Below are 15854 nucleotides of genomic sequence, written 5' to 3' on the forward strand. Positions count from 1 at the left end.
CTGGAAGATGCTGTCCTACTGGTCCCTAGCTCCTTATTCCTGCCCTGTCCCTTGTGCTGCTGCAGCTAGCTGTGTGGTCAGGCAATAAAAGAGATCGAGGGACTGATTAGAGGGAAAAAAATCGATTTTCAAGGCAGTAATTTGTAGTGTTGCAGCATAAAAGAAAAGTTGTACTCCCGTGGGATGGTGAGTGCAGGATGTGCAGTCGTGTAGCTGAGGGTGGGACTGCTGCTTGGGCTGGCAGGGCTGGCTTCTGGCAGCTTGAAGTTGTAGCTATAGCCTGCAGGTTCTGAAATCACATCGCTGTTTTGTGTCCTACTTTGCAGCAGCCTCAGAGAGTCTGCTGAAAATCTGCCCCAAGGCAAACTTCCATTTTGGTGTCGGATGGCAGAGGATGTGCACCCAGTCCTGGGGTGCTCACTGCTGCCTGCACTGCGTGAGATCAGTCCTCAGACTGAGCTGGAGTGGCTTGGATTTAGGGAATTAAGACACAATTTTGGGGTGTAACAGATGGCTTCCGTTGGGTTTCTTGTCGCAAACCCTTGGCTGGAAGGGAGAGATGAAGTTGGAGGAAAAACTTGTAGAAAGGAGAGCTGACTTTATTTCCAGACCAGTTGTCCTTTCTGCCTTGTAGCAGCATCCTGGTTTTATGCTATGTAAGCACGTGGGGTGTTGAGATGCTGGGCCTTTTCTGTCTGCCCAGACAAACTCTTTTTCCAGTGTATGCTAACGTAATTTGTGCAGACAGTATGCTATCAGGCACGCTGACATTCTTATTATTTAAAACTTTGCTTGGGATTGTCACAATGCCATTTTTAACATGTTAAAGCAGTAATTCAATTTTCTTTTTTCTTCTAGAATCCAGCGACTATCACTCGAATACTGCTTAGCCATTTCAACTGGGATAAAGAGAAGCTGATGGAGAGGTAAGCAGCCACCTTGCACGTTAATCCAGTAATAAATGTTTCTGCAGGCATGATGTGTAAATAGGTGAATTGCACAGTGTGCGGCAGAAGAATCCCTTGTATAAGCTCTAAACGTTTCCTCCTTTAGTAACACTTACTGGCTGGGTAACTCCTGGCTTTAATGCTAATGATGCCTGTTAGGCTTCAGAGAAGTTTTGGGAGTTAGTTGCCCCTTGGAGGAAGGCATACCTTGGTTTGATTACCTGCAGCTACTGGATTTTTGCACTTTGGACTAAAGCAAGCAGTAACAGGTTCTTGTTATCTTGCAACTGTTTTGGGTTTGGATTTAGTTACTTTTTGTATGTCATCCCAGCATGTATGTTCCTGACTTGTTTATTCCTCAGCCTTGCCAAGACCAAATTCATTTTGACTGATGAAGGGTGCTGGTGAAGTGCATCTGCCTTTATCTTCACCTTCGCAGGGCTAGTTTTTTTTTTTGCATGGTGTCTATAAATAGTGGGTGGAATGCTGTCTCCCTCGAAGCAGAGCAGTTTATGGCTGCTTCTCATCTTTGGTGCCTAGCTCTTGGAGAGTGTTGCTGGTAAAAGTACTTTCTAACTTGCTGGGTTGAACCCAGTTCAGTGGTAAAATGCACTTTTAGTTTTCATTTGTTCTGTCGCACTGTTGTTGCTGTTGAAAAGATCTTAAGGGAGCTAGAGAAGTCTGCTTACTTGTAGAAGCTGGGGGAAAAATTAGGCTGGATCAGAAGGAGCAGTGAAGGCTGCACAGTGATCTACGGGGCGGTCTTTGTACCAAGTGTTAGAGTGAGGACAGAAGGACTCTATAGGATTTCGTTATTGCCATTTGCTTTACCCATTGATTAGGGTAGGAGAAGGCAGGATGCTTTGCAGTCTGTAAAGCCATGCAGAAGGAGTTGTAGTATTGCTAGTTGATACCATCTAGGAGAGCAGCAGGTCTGCAGCAGTCTGCTAGATGGTGGTTCTGGAGCTAAAATGTTTTCTGACAGGGTGAATGGTGTCTTAACATTTTCAGGTAGTGCTGGTGCTGGGACATCTCTTGTGTTTTGTTTGGCTTAGTTTTTTTTCTGAACTGTTTTTTTTTAAGCTTTTTAGCCTTTGCTTTATTTTTGTTAGATTCATGACCTTTATTAGGCAGTGCTTGGAAGTATATGAAAGCTTTGTGTTATGGCTGAATATAGTCTCTTTGAGGCTACTTAAACTGACTACAATTGTTAAGCATTCAGATTTAGTTCCTTCTGTGTAACTTCTGTCTCTTTGTTCTTTCTCTTTAAGGTTCTTGCATTGGTTCCTCTAGTTGGATAAGGCTCACTCTGGCTATCTCCATTTCATTTAGAGATACCCCACGAGTGTACCAAACCGTCATTCATTTATTCAGGAGATTTTTTTTTGCCCTTCTCACTTAAAGTTTGCTTTGTTAAGTCTGCCATCAATTTGAAAGCAGAACAACTTTGGGCTGTGGATTTTTTTTGAAGGGGGTGTCAGTCACTTCAGTGGGAGGTATTACTGTTAAAAGAAAGCTTTTACAGGTTGCAGCCAAAATATAATTAAGCACGTGTAAATATTTACCAAGTCCACAGATAAATGTTTACTCTCTGTGCACATTCATTAAAATACTTATCTTAATTCTATAGGATTACCCCTGTGAGAAATGTAATGTGTGGCCCTTGCTTATGCAGAACTGTTGCATGCTACCCATAGTTCCAGTGCTGATACCCCCACTGGATTAGAAAAACACAATATTTTCTCTCAAGTAGCTACTGCTGCTTTCTGTCACTTCTTCATCAGACAGCCATCACCAGGGCCGTGGCAGCCCTCTGCTGACACCACGTTCGGTCAGGAGCAGGATGCTGACAGCTGGCTCTTGCTAGAGTGGGGAAGACGATGTTGTAATCGCTTCGGTATTAGAATAGGAGGCAACTGATCACTTGGACAGCCAGGAAGCAAAACAGTATGAAATGGTGATGGAGCTGGAAGTGAAGCCATGAGCTAGCTGCAGATGGTGTCTCTTATTTTAAGCACTTGAGCTCTTATAAATTTGGCCTCTTTCACTCCTAATAACCATTAGGAAAGCTTCCCAGGAAATTCCTGTTGTTGCCTGCTGTTTGGATGGGTTTACTGCTTGCTCAGATATAATGTTTGGGTGCAGTTTCAAGTATTTGATAGCACACCAAGCCTGAGCTTGAGCTAAGTTGCTTAATGGTGTGTAGAGAGAGCTAGCCAGCATCTCTTTTGCCCTAGTTCATCGTGAATCAGCAGGACCTGGCAGGCAGCTGTATCAGTCTTTGCCTGTAGCAGAGCAGATAAACTAAGTGGCTTCTTTTTTGATAAGTGCTGAGTGTTATTTACTAGGGCTCATGAGACAAACGTTTCCATATTTTAAAACATGAAAACCTCTTCATTGCTTTGTTGTATTGTTGTTCACAAGTTTCTAATAAGCAGGTTACTGCTGTCTTTGACAGTTTTGTCATGAAATAATTGCATGGAGTTACTAAAAGGGCAGTGTGTTAAAAGTATTTATTCCACTTGTGGTGAAGTAATAGGCACAACTGAAACTCTGCCTTATCTGCTGATGAAGTACTAATTATTTGACTAGGTCTGAAAGCCACATTGGTGTTTTGGAGTGGGATGGTCTGAAGGATACAGAAGTGGGCAGTGGAGGAGATGCTCCAGTTCCTGACATGCTACACGTGTCTTGGGGAATAGAGGTGTAAAATTGTTTTAAGGAGAATTCATTCAGCATATAGCCAATGTCTAATTTAGTTGCTGGAGGTACAGAGAGAGATGCTGAAGTCCAGCACAGGTGCTGCTCTGTGTGGCTATGTCTCTGCACTGGTGTTAACTTGGTGGCTTGGCTGCTAGCTCTCGTTGCCTCTCCTTCTTACCTTTGTGGTCCTGTCTGTAGGTCTGTCTGTCTCCTTTCCTTGGGGGCATGCAGGTGCTTAAGGCTATTCAGCAGGGCTGAGCAGGTTAAAAACAACAAAATAAAATACTGTTTGTGGCCAACTATTTGATATGAAGGTATCTTGTACTGTAAGTATACTGATCCTGTGACATTTACAAATGCCCTTTCACTAATAAATAGCCCAAAGTGTACCGCAGAAGCTTTTTTTTTTGAATGGAAAGAATTTTCATGTTAAATATCTGCTGGGATTGAATTTGATTATGTCTAGAAAACTGTCCATAGGCAGTTACCAACAGCAGTGTCTTGGTTTTGGTAAGCTATGAAGAAATTATAGAAGAACTTCTAAAGTGTTTTCACTTGTATGGCTGTTCAGTGCAAAATAGCAGAGAAAGCAACTGCATCAGTAATGAAATAAATGAACTTCAGTAGCTGGTTGTATTAGTTTATCAGTCAGCTCTATTGAGCAAAATCTGATGTTGAATAGGCCATAATAGTTCTTGAATGCCATTAGTGCTAGAATTACTGGATTTCTTTTGCGTGGAGAGAAGATGAGCGTAAGGGATTTAATTGCTAGGCCTGTGTGAATGAATACTAATGTCAGAAGGATGGAAGAGGTGCTGTTTGTTCTCCTTCAGGCTGAAAAGGAGGACTGAGTTATGAAGAAGCCGCCGTTTAATAGCCAGAGCCTTAGGGACGGTGCCAGAACAGTCAAGAGAATCAGACTTTGGGGTGGAGGAATGCTCTGCAGTGAGGATAAGGCACAAAGCAAATCTTCCAGTTTCCATTTGGCAATGGTTGTTGCCACATGGCCTGCATGAATCTGGTGGGGTAGAGAAGGAGATGACCACATGTGCAGGACAAGCAGGCGTCGTGGCATCCAGGTGAGTGGGAGAGGAGTGATGGGTGGAGGGTTGCTATAACCATGGAGCTTTCAAGGAAGAAAGATGGGAATTTAAAGGCTGTTTCTCCTAGGTTTCACAGCAGAGATGATGGCATGGATGAAATCAAATAAGAGGGCATATTATAAGAGGGCCCTTCTCTATGTTATAGATACAGGATGTAAGGTCTGTGCAGAAATACTTTGCTCAAGAGAGGAGTAGCAGACTAGATGGAACCTGGTAGTAAGTCCCTTACTGGTTAATTGAGGGATGAATGTTTGTTAAACTTAAGTGTCTTGTCACAAATCTGTTCAGAAGCATTCAGTTCCAAGGGAAATCCAGATATCACACAGGAGAAAGACAGCTGGGAGGGTCCTAGCAATGGGAGTTGTACAAGGAGTAACAGGAGGTCTCATCAAAAGAGATGGAGAAGATTAAGGAGTTTCTAGTACGTGGAAAATGTAGCTGCTAGCAAGGAGCTCTGGAGAAGGGTAAGCATCCCATAGGATGCATTTGGTAGATATCTGCAGGAGAAACACAGGTGAAATTGTATGAGATTGCAGTGAAATCTTATCAGGGCTGCATTTATTTTCTCATCTTTGATTTGAGAAGGATGAATGGAGATGGAAAGCAGCTGAGAAGCTCTGCTGGGACAGTCAAGTAGAGGAGAAGCATTACGTGAGTAGCAGACTGCGGCTGAGCAGTCAGCTCAAGCTACCTCAGCTACCTCAAGCTACCTCAAGCTATCTCAGCTACCAACTGCAGAATTGTCTTGAGGAAGAATAGAAGGCAAAGGGGACCTGTTCAGATATATGGTCTGTGCTGACACTTGAACAAGTGGAGAAAAGGGTGTGGTAATAGAAATTGAGTCATTCTTAGCCACGGAAGGAATCTATTCTTAGCTGGAGTAATCTACAGGTTGGTGTTGTGTTGACACAAGGAGTGGTGGAGTGGTTGAAGGACTGCTGGACTTTACTCTGGAGTTCTCATTTCAGTTGTGCGTGTTCAGGGAACCCCAGGTTTTTCCTGGGCATTGTATAGAGTTCACATTTCTTGCTGCATGATGACAGTCAGAGACAAATAGTTGCAGAAATGACTTGCTCAGAGCATCCTGGCACACTGAAAGCAAACGCATTAGAAGAAAGCAGCTTGTGAGGAGGAGGACCCAGTACCCCATTTCCCTTTACCATTGGTATGGTTTACACAGTTTCAAAGAGCAGAGCGAACACTCAAATTAGCAATGCAGCAGTCCTGAGGGCAAAACTAAGCCTTTTTCTTTTATCTCTGTGTGGTTTCTTACTCATTTGCTTGGCTGTGCTGAGTTTCTCAGCTGCCTCATTTGCTTCCTGGGGAAGTGTAGGAGAGACCAGGTGCTTCTGAGGTGGAAACACTTTAATATGGGCTATGGATGAAGTACCAAAATGTAAGCACCGGGATGGTTAGCAGTGCATCAGTGTTTGAAAATGTTTAAATTGGATACAGGATTTATGCATCTAACTTGAGTTAGCTTTACTGCTAGCCTTGAGCCCAGTGGAATGGTGAGCTCCTCTCTGTTCTTGGGAAACTACTGAAAGGCCAGGAAGGAGATCGGTGTTCAGAGTTGGCTGCTGATGGTATTTGGAGAGGGGAGAGAGTTCCAGGTGAAAAAACAGCTGTTGGTGTCATGGCTCAGAAGCTTTCACAGATTTTATAAGAGGAGATCTGCCTAACGACAATGGTCGAGCCAAGTTCCTGTTCTGGAGATGTCCTGAAAAACATTTCAACATGTCCTGAAAACCACCATTACAGGTATCCCTGGTATTTCCAGGAGTGTTGAGCCAACTGTAAATGGCAGCATTAAGGATGCATCATGGGATTTGTCTTGAAACTGTTTTCTTCTCAAACGCTTAACTGTTTGCCTGCTCTTTTCAAATGGAGGATGTCGTATGCTGCTTGTGCTGCATATAAGAACAATTTGAATGCTGGAAGCATTTTGTGGAGTTAATATTTATCTGTGACTTCAGTAAACAAGTGTATAACAGGACTGCACTGAATTCACTTGCTAAAATTTTCTAGATATAAGTAATCCTGAAGGCAAGCCAAATACCTTGGTTAAGCTAAATCCCTCAGCTAACAACAAAGAGCAGTGGCAAGCCTCGTGTGCTGTGTTTCCAGAATACACCAATACCTTCAAAACTCAATGTCATGAAAATTAAGATGTAAAGTATGTGAACTGCATCAAGAAATGTATGAAGCAGCTGTGAACCATTTCCTGAGTGGTGCATTGACTCATGACATAATGATTTTGAGGGCACTGCAATTGGATGGTTTAGCATAAATGCCAAAATACCATGTTTATCTGTAGTGAGGATGGAGTCCTAGGATTCAGGTGGCAGTAGCTGAGTATTCTTTGATGAGAGACAGAAGATAAGACATTTTCTTAACTCTTCTTGTTCTTAAGTAGATGCTGCTTCATAAGGGTTTAACTTGCTGGTGGTGGAAGAAGGGAATGGAATGACTTGTTTACTGGTAATGAAAAGGAGTTGTATGTGCAGGCAGGGTTAGCTGGTTAACTGTCAGATCTCATTGGTTCTTTGCAAGTGCTGCAGGCTGCAGAAAGATGTAGTGCCTTGGTATTGGCAAGAGGTTCAAATGCCTGCTCATGGTTCTTTCCAGTCTGACCCACCTCAGGACCTCTTTAAGATGCTTAACATATACTGAACACACTAAAGAAAATAAAAAGTACAGGAGCTAGGAGTCAGCTCTTGTACTTGGATGATAACTGATGGCTGTTCTCTGCCTCCTCTTTAATGTTGTCTTAATTAGAATGTTAGCCAAAAAACTTGAGTTGAAAAGAAAACTGAATCTGAGAATCAAACCTGTGCTTTGGGAAGGTGTCCTGATGTCTGGGATGTGAAGTGAGATGTCTTCTTGTAGTTTGCTGTCTTGGGGCTTTCCTGCACAGTGGTCTCTTGGAGAATTGTGAGTTACCTGAAATGCAGTTGAAGAGCTGAATGTACCTGAGTCTTCAGGAGCATGCAGTTCAAGCCCCAGTCTCTGAAACATGTTTCTAATATTCACCTCTGTAGTCAGGAAAACAGTGTGTCTTGTTAATGAAGAGTCTGCTGAAAGTAGTTGGTGTGTTGTATGCGGTTTTTTTTCTTGAATCTTTGAATCAACTTTATATGTTTAACTGCAGCATTTAAAAAATAACTAAAAGGAAAGTAGTTAAATTTGCATTTTCTTCTGTGTTCTGCAGGTACTTCGATGGCAACTTGGAAAAGCTCTTTGCGGAGTGTCATGTAATTAATCCAAGTAAAAAGTCTCGAACGCGCCAGATGAACACAAGGTCATCAGCTCAGGATATGCCTTGTCAGATCTGCTATCTGAACTACCCCAACTCGGTGAGTGTCAGTGGTTGGCTGGTAACTCTCCTGACTTTGCTATCTGAAGTTTCACATTTTGGCAGTTCTGTAAGGACTCATCCAACAGCATTTGAAAAAAAAAAAAGCCTTCAAAAAAACCTCCAAAAAACAAGGTTTCGTTTTTTGATTGATCCTTCTTATCTCTAGTTAAAGCCTAGAAAGCACCATTCAAGGTTGTCTCTTAATACAGTAAACAGTGTCTTGTGATCTGCACAGTACTGTAGGGACTGTGGAATGATGTATGCTTTCTGCATTTTCTTAATTCTTATTGTGTGCCTCAACAGACTTTTATTGTATTTTTTTTTTAAGTAAACTTCAAAAAGTAGTGGTTAAGATGGAGTCGTGTTGTATTTCAGTGTTTTCTGCAAAAACCTTGGAGGATGCTGGGCTCTGGGCAGCGGGGTGCTAAAGTTATTCAGGAAAAGGCAAGTGGTGGATCAAGTGATTTTTTGAAAAGGTCACATAGCAATTGAGACGTGCAAATAAATGACAGATGAAAGGGGAAAAAGTAGAAAGCCTGACAGGCAGAGGGATTTACTTAAATAGAATGCTAGGAAAGGAAATGGCTTCTAAAAGAAGTAAATAATAATGTAAAGTAGTTAAGCTACAACATTTAGTATAAAACTAGGTGAGGCTAGGAATAAAATGAAGCTGTGCACTTCAGAGGATGTAAATAATGATATTTCTGTCCAGTTCTTTATTGTGCTACTGCAATACCTCTGTAATGGGAGAAGATTAGAGTAGAAGTACTTGTGGGAGCCCTAATTCAGTCTCTCAGTTTGTGGTAAGATTGATGAGAGCACTTATTCTTTAACTATTCACAAACACTAAATATTCCCATAGTACTATTCGGAGATCCAGGGTTCTACTGTGTTTTGCACAGGTAAGCAACTTGCTATTGGCTTCTCTGCAACAGGGCATTATGATGGGAAATTCAGGAAGAATATAAGTGGAAAAGCTCAAACGTGAGAGTCTGTCAGTGGTTTTGCCCAAAGGCAGAGTGCTGACATACATCAGGATTTCTTCCTTCATGGGATCTTGCCATTTCTGATGGAGCTGTTCTGGGCCCCTAAAACACCATAGCATTTGCGTGACCTTTACAGAAAAAAGCAGCCCTTTCCTAAGACTTCCACTCTTGCTCAGGGAGTGTTTTAACTTGCTTTTCAACAGTAATGGAAACTGTGGTGAGCTTTGGGCTTTGAGTAGCCTGGAGTTGAGTGCTCTTGCTGTCACAGGCTTGCTTGTAAGCGTTTTCTTCACTCAGGAGTGAACAGAGCAAAACTCAGTTTGAGGCAGCTGTAAGGTTCAGCACTAAGACTGCTGTTGGGCCAGTGACCATGAGGTTTTGTGTGTCTCTTTCTAAGCTGTATGTGTGCTTATGACTCCCTTTTTAGAGAATTTCTGCAAAGGACGACTATAGCTTGCTTTGTATGAAGAAGTGTTTTTAAAAAGAAAGATGTTTGAGAAGTTTTTCTATCCCTCTACCTATATAAATCCTACTATGTAATCACTTTTCCATGTTAGATAGGAAATCACTTAGGCTATGGAACATCTTTGAAAACAGGAGATGGAGCAAGGGGCGAAACAGTAAGAGACCTCTTCCCCAGATGTCTATCACAGGAAGAGCTCCTTTCAAATTTAGGTTTTATTCCTTAATGATTTGTTTACCTTCTTTTTAGTTGTAATTGCTGTGCCCAGCACTTGCAACTGACTCATTTTTAACTATGCTGCCTGGGAAGCTGCCTTCTTGCTGCTGGAAAGAACTGCACAAAGCCCACCAACGCTTCTTGCTTTTGTAGTTCCAGTAGCATGTAAAAATAGCAGTGGCCCAGTTATAAGAAGAGCAGCTCTTAACTGGAGCAGTAAGGTGTTGCAAGGGAGCAGGGGTTTCTCTAAATTGTTAGTGTTGATTAACTTGAGATACGGTTGAGGGAAACCTCTTGGTCTCTGCCATATCCAGAAGCTGGAGTGTACAGGGAAATTAACACTTAGGATTTCTGTAAAAGGCTGTAGTGTCTCTGTGTCTACGGTGACCAAATTCCATTTGGTTCATGTCTGCTTTGAAGCTGTTTTAGTCCATGGGATAAGTTACGCACCTAACCTAAAATCTCAGCTGTTAAATTCTCTGCTTTGGTCAGCTTTTACTCACTGTTTGCCCCCAGAAAAAGCTGTGCTTTTCCTGAGAGCCCCTTTCAGCCCATGGAAAGCTGGGGCTTGCACCTGTTAAGAAATTTTTACACTGCAAGGCTCTTAGAAGAATGTAAGATTCTTGAATATTGACCCTGTTGTGTGGTCTTTGCAGGCGATGCTAGTCTGCTCTTTGAAACTTAGAGAAGGGCAAATACACCTCTGGCATCTCATTCTTCAAACCCCATTAGAGGAGGGCTTCGTGCTTCAGTGTTGGTCTTTTTGCTTGTTCCCTTGACATCTGCAGTCAGCTTAGCCAAAAATAATTGGGAACTCCCTCAAAGTAAAGAAATGAGTTAGAAGATGCTCTGAATTCTTTGCAGCTTGGGAGTAGGTGTGGTGGCCTTTTATGCAAGCACTTAGCAAATCTTTTCACTGCCTGAAATAACAGAAAGAGTCTCAACTGAAGGTAAGCAGTTCTGTAGCACTCCCCTGTGTGTGCTTCCTGCAGGAGTATTGAAGTTTGTTAAGGATGATCCCTTAGTCCTTCAGATGGACTGTTCTCTCCTTAACAGTCAACATCCTGCTGCTGTTTGAGGCTGTTCTCCGGAGAATACTAGGTTTCCTTAAGTTTATGGAGATTTATGCAAAATGATGGCATCTTGGGGTGGAGCTCTTGCTTTAATTGAGAATGAAACTGTGTAAAGCTGAGCTGTGCTGTAAGTACTGTAAGTGAACTGTTTCAGGTAGTTTGTCCCTGCTCCTGGCCCTCAGTGTGAAATAAATTTTAAGATGACCGTAGAGAAGTCGCTTATTTCACTCTTTCTACAGCAGCATTTGCTTCTCCACCCCTTGTGTAACTGTTCAGCCCTAGATGCTATCTCTGTGTACTGTGTAGGTGATCCATTCACAGGTGAAGTTGTCCCAGTTGCTCTTTCCAGCAGCTTATCATTACTGAATTTTATTTAGTAATTTACACCTGCCACTTAGTGTCCTCATCTGATGAGCATCTGAGTTTCAGAGGGAAGCTTGGCAAGCAAGTTGGCAAACTTTGTGTGTGCTTTAAAATGGAAGTGTACACGCTTGTATTATTGTTTAATGCTCGCTGATCACCTCTCACTACCTGTACAAAGGGAGCTAAATTAGTGCCTGTGCATAGCAGGTATGCATATTATGGGAATTGTGGGCAGTGCCCATGTGTGGTAGCAAGCCACATGGACCAAGAGAAGGAAAAAAGACTTGGTTTTATCATGAAACTGTCACCTGTTTGGTGCCACCTTTATTAATTTTCAAGAGTAAAATGAGGGGAGAACCATTTTAAGATGAGGATCCATTCAAATGGGCAGACAGGATGGAAACATCAGCCACACCTTTCCTTGCTGCTAGGGCTGGGGATTCAAGTCTGACTTTGAAAGCGTGTCTAGAGCTGTGTTAGCAATGTTATGAAGTGGTGATGATGCAAATAAATAGCAGAGGCTCAGATTTGGTATGGGGATGAGAGATGCAGTCAACTGTGCAACAGTGAGAAGGGTGAAATGATGCAGTGAATTGGTATGATTAAAATAACCTGATATGTTTTGTTCTTTGTCATTGCAGTACTTTACTGGCCTAGAGTGTGGACACAAGTTCTGTATGCAGTGCTGGAGTGAATATTTAACTACCAAAATAATGGAGGAAGGCATGGGACAGGTAAAGTGTCAACTTGTGTACCCCATGTCTTCTATAAATTCTGTGTATTGGTAAGGAAGTTCTTCACTAAAGATTAAAAACAAACAAAAAACCCCCAACAAAACAAACAGCGGAAAACCCACAAAACAGCAGTGACAAAGCCCTCATGCCTTAAAACTTTGAGGGTTACAGTCTTTATCATGAGAGAGGCTGAAGGAACTGAATGCAATTGGTGCATGCATCTTTGCTGTGAGTGGGAGGAATCATGCTGTGCACAGTGGAACATCTGGGGTGTGATGATAAAGCCACTCTACTGTTTTTGTTACGGATTGTAGTGAAGTCTGTTGCCTTGAAATTCTTTGTGATACAAAAATAAGATGAACGCTGTTCCTTTTATGACCTATTTCTTTTTTCCAGACCATTTCATGCCCTGCTCATGGCTGTGATATCTTAGTCGATGACAATACAGTTATGTAAGTATGAGAGTTGCTACTTCTTGGCTTTCCTCTCTTTCTTCATTTTGTTACTAATGTGCTATTCAGATGTTATGAAGAGCTTATAAAAAGCTGTGCGGAACTTTAATATACCAGTGAGGTTGGTGCTGAAGTATCTGTTTTGATACTAAACATAGTTTGATTTGTTTAGGTCTGAAAACTCCATGCCACAGTACATGAAGGAAGAACTTCCTGACCTATTTGGTCATCAAGACGGTAGAATAGACATCAGGAAGTCTTTCCGAACCCTATTTAACTTCTTTGTGCATTTAGTTTCCTTCCGTTTATGTAGCAATTTGACTTCTCACCTAGGTCAACCCGCTGGTTCACTAGGTCCTATACCTACAGTTAGTATGTGAATCAGAGGAAGTTGGTCCTGTGCACAGTGTGATGTAGGGGATGTTTTATGCCTTCTGATAGAGAGCAGTTGACCCTCAGACATAAGATTTGTTTAAACTGGTACGTCAGCTTGTGTCACTTTGCTTATTAACTTGTCTGGCTGAAGGATGACTGCTCACACATGGTGAAGCAATGAATTCCTTGAGCTTCTTTCTCTTTTATATTGTGTGATGTTATTGCATGAGTAATATCCTTCATAATACTGAACCTTGATTAAGTTCATTTTAATTCTTCATGCTAAACAGCATCTAAACAGAAGCTCATTTTCTGTTACCTTACTCCTTCCTTCCTGAAGTCTGACTCACTCATTGATATTAACTTGCTGTTTTTTCTATCAGTTGCTCCCAGACTGGTGACTTCCCATCTCCCTCTGTGCTAGTGGCTCTGTTACTCATAGTGTGTAGGCTGCAGAGAAGTGAACGAGCTGAAATGCTCTCATGCCCCGTTGAGGGGTGGTTTGTGGAGTTCAGAGTGGAAACTAACTCAAGTTGTCAACTCTTGAGATTTTTGTTTACTGGAGTCTGAACCCAACTTGCAGTGTGGTGTGTTCTTGGCAGGAAATTTCTCAAGAGTGTTCTTGATTAGAACAGTTTGTGAGTAAGATGTACTTGTGTATCTCTTCAAATAGGCAGCTGAAGGTGTTGGAATTGGTTGGAATGGGTGGTGGCAGTAGCAGGATGGAAGAGGAGGAGAGCAGCTCTGCCTTTGCTGCTGTGTGATATTTAACAGTAGGCCTGATGAGCCCTGTGGTTTGCCTCATGGTTACTGTAGTAGAAAGAACCATAACCACGTGCTGTGGGATTTTCTCACCTAGGAACAGTAGGAGCTTCTGACAGTAGAATAGCACTTGTTCACTAAAGTGAACAGATTTCCTGATCTAAATGGAACTCTTGGTATGGAGGTGAAAACCCACCTTTCCCTGGTCTTACGTGGCACTCCTGGGATTTCTGGGCGAAGGAAGGTGCATCTTCTGTGAAATCCTCATGCTTTGCTTGAAATTCGAAGATGATAATCTGCAGCAATTCTACTAAATGGCAAGAACAAAGACATAAGTAATACCATCTGGAATCTTCACCCTCCCCTCCAATGTGCTTTTCTCTTTTTAGATCTTTTTCTTTTGTAAATCCTCCAGCTCTAGGCTTCCAAGCTTTAGAAACCAAAGAGCAGTGTGTACTGTCAAGAGACGTTACAGCTTCCTTATCTATCACATAGGTTAGATAGGCCAAATTATTCATTTATTCCTTTCTCAGTACTTTTTCTCAACGCAGCAGTACATGTGCAAACTGCATCCTCTGTATACAAGTCCAAGCTGAAAAATCCAGATGATTTGCTTTGTTTTGTGAGTTTTCAGCTAGCAGATTGTTTGTTGGTCTTCCTCTTGCTGCTGTTCTTGTTGAGCTGAAGCAGGGAGGCTTGGAAGTGGCCCCTTTTAGCTCTTTGGAAATCTTCAGACTAGCTGAAGGTAAATCTGCTTCTAGCCCTTCTTCACACTTGCTAACAGTGCTGGTAATTGCTTTAAATTTACACGTAAAGTAAAGGGCAGCTGACGTCTTCAGATGAGTTTGAAATTGGTCTGAAAACGTCAGTGTATAGTTGTTTTTTTTTTTTTTTTTTGAACTTAGTTACCAATGGGGATGAAGGGATGATACTTTTCTTGCAAGCAGTTTACTTTTCCAGCCTGGTGTTTTCAATGAGGTTGGCTCTTTTGTACCTTGACTTGTAGAAGAATGGACCCAAAGGGTGATTTGTGGGCACTGGGAATGGGTTTTATCTCTTAATTTGTCTGCTTTATTTCATTGTTTGTGGGGAGAAAAAAGGCAATAGTGCTTGTCAAAGCTGAATGTAGAGCAGGTGAGGGTGTTGACACAGACCGGTGTAGGGATCTTGGTAGGCAAAGGCAGCGGGTTGTGTGCACCATGTGCCCTGATGAGGTATGGCATTACTCCTCACATTCCAGTTCCTGATGCATACATTAAATGTCACTGATTAAAACTTACTATATTTTTTTATGCTTTAGAAGCTTATGTATAGAGTAAGAAAGCGAGACTTGAAATTCACACGACATGTTAAAATTCAGTTTTTTTTCCCTTTTTTGGTTAGTTTCACTCTGACATTGCAGGCTTATCATGGACAAGGGCCTGATGAGATGCCCTGTCAGTTGGTTTGTTTTTATTTTAGCACTGGGAATTTGGCTGTCACGTGCTATGTTTATGTAATAACTTGCGCGTCATTTGTCGAGGAGCTCCCCAGACTGCTCAGGGCTAGGGTTTATGCAATGTCCCAGAGTCACGTGCTGTTCTTTAGTGCATGTTGGCATGATAACATGCAAGAACACGCTTGATTCTGGCTGCATCCTGAAATGATGTATTAATTGAAATATTTATGTGGTATGGTTCTATCAAGCTGAAATCCAGTTCAATTTAAAACAAATACCATGAAGTGCATTCAGCTTTATGCAGTTAGGCTTTATAAATGCAAATATTTCTTTCATAACTGAAAAATGTATATAGTGGTCTTTATCAGTATATAATGAAACAACTTACCACATATACAGCATGGATAGTCTGCAAATACCTGCTGGGTCCATGTGGCCAAGACATGACATGATCCATGACATGACATGATCCATGTGGCCAAGACATTAAGAGCACCACCGTGCTCTTAAAGGATTCCTTTCTGTCTAGTTTTCTTCTGCTCTCTTCCTTCTGAGCTGACTGTGCTGTATATACCCTCTGTGATGTTGAATTTAAATGAGTTTTGAATTTAAATTGATGTTGTATTCACAATAAAAAACAACAGATTAAAATCACATTGACTTTAAAACTGAAATGGTAGCACTCCTTTGAAATCCAGATAACATTACATCTACCGAAGTCAATGCAGCACTTTTTCTGAAGACTTGCAAAGGAGTTTGACAAAAAGTATGACTGTTTCATATGGATGAGCTGGTGAAGCTGTTTGCTCTGGTTCTTGGTCTCTCAAGAAGGCAGTTTTTAAATGAAGATCATCCTCATTCTTCAGAGGGTAGTTCTCCTG

The 15854-nt window shown here is 41.8% G+C and overlaps 1 protein-coding gene across 1 annotated transcript in view; it reads left to right on the forward strand.

The window, feature by feature from the left end:
- The window catches only part of ARIH1 (ariadne RBR E3 ubiquitin protein ligase 1), a 49292-nt gene that overhangs the window by 18039 nt on the left and 15399 nt on the right, over nt 1-15854 (forward strand). Inside the window, exons 2-5 of the mRNA NM_001030387.3 lie at nt 859-926; nt 7965-8109; nt 11854-11946; nt 12343-12398. Of these exons, the coding sequence (NP_001025558.2) occupies nt 859-926; nt 7965-8109; nt 11854-11946; nt 12343-12398 (362 nt within the window). The remainder of the gene's footprint in view (nt 1-858; nt 927-7964; nt 8110-11853; nt 11947-12342; nt 12399-15854) is intronic.

Source organism: Gallus gallus, chromosome 10 (assembly GCF_016699485.2).
Source record: "Gallus gallus isolate bGalGal1 chromosome 10, bGalGal1.mat.broiler.GRCg7b, whole genome shotgun sequence".
In the NCBI taxonomy this organism is placed as follows: Eukaryota; Metazoa; Chordata; class Aves; order Galliformes; family Phasianidae; genus Gallus; species Gallus gallus.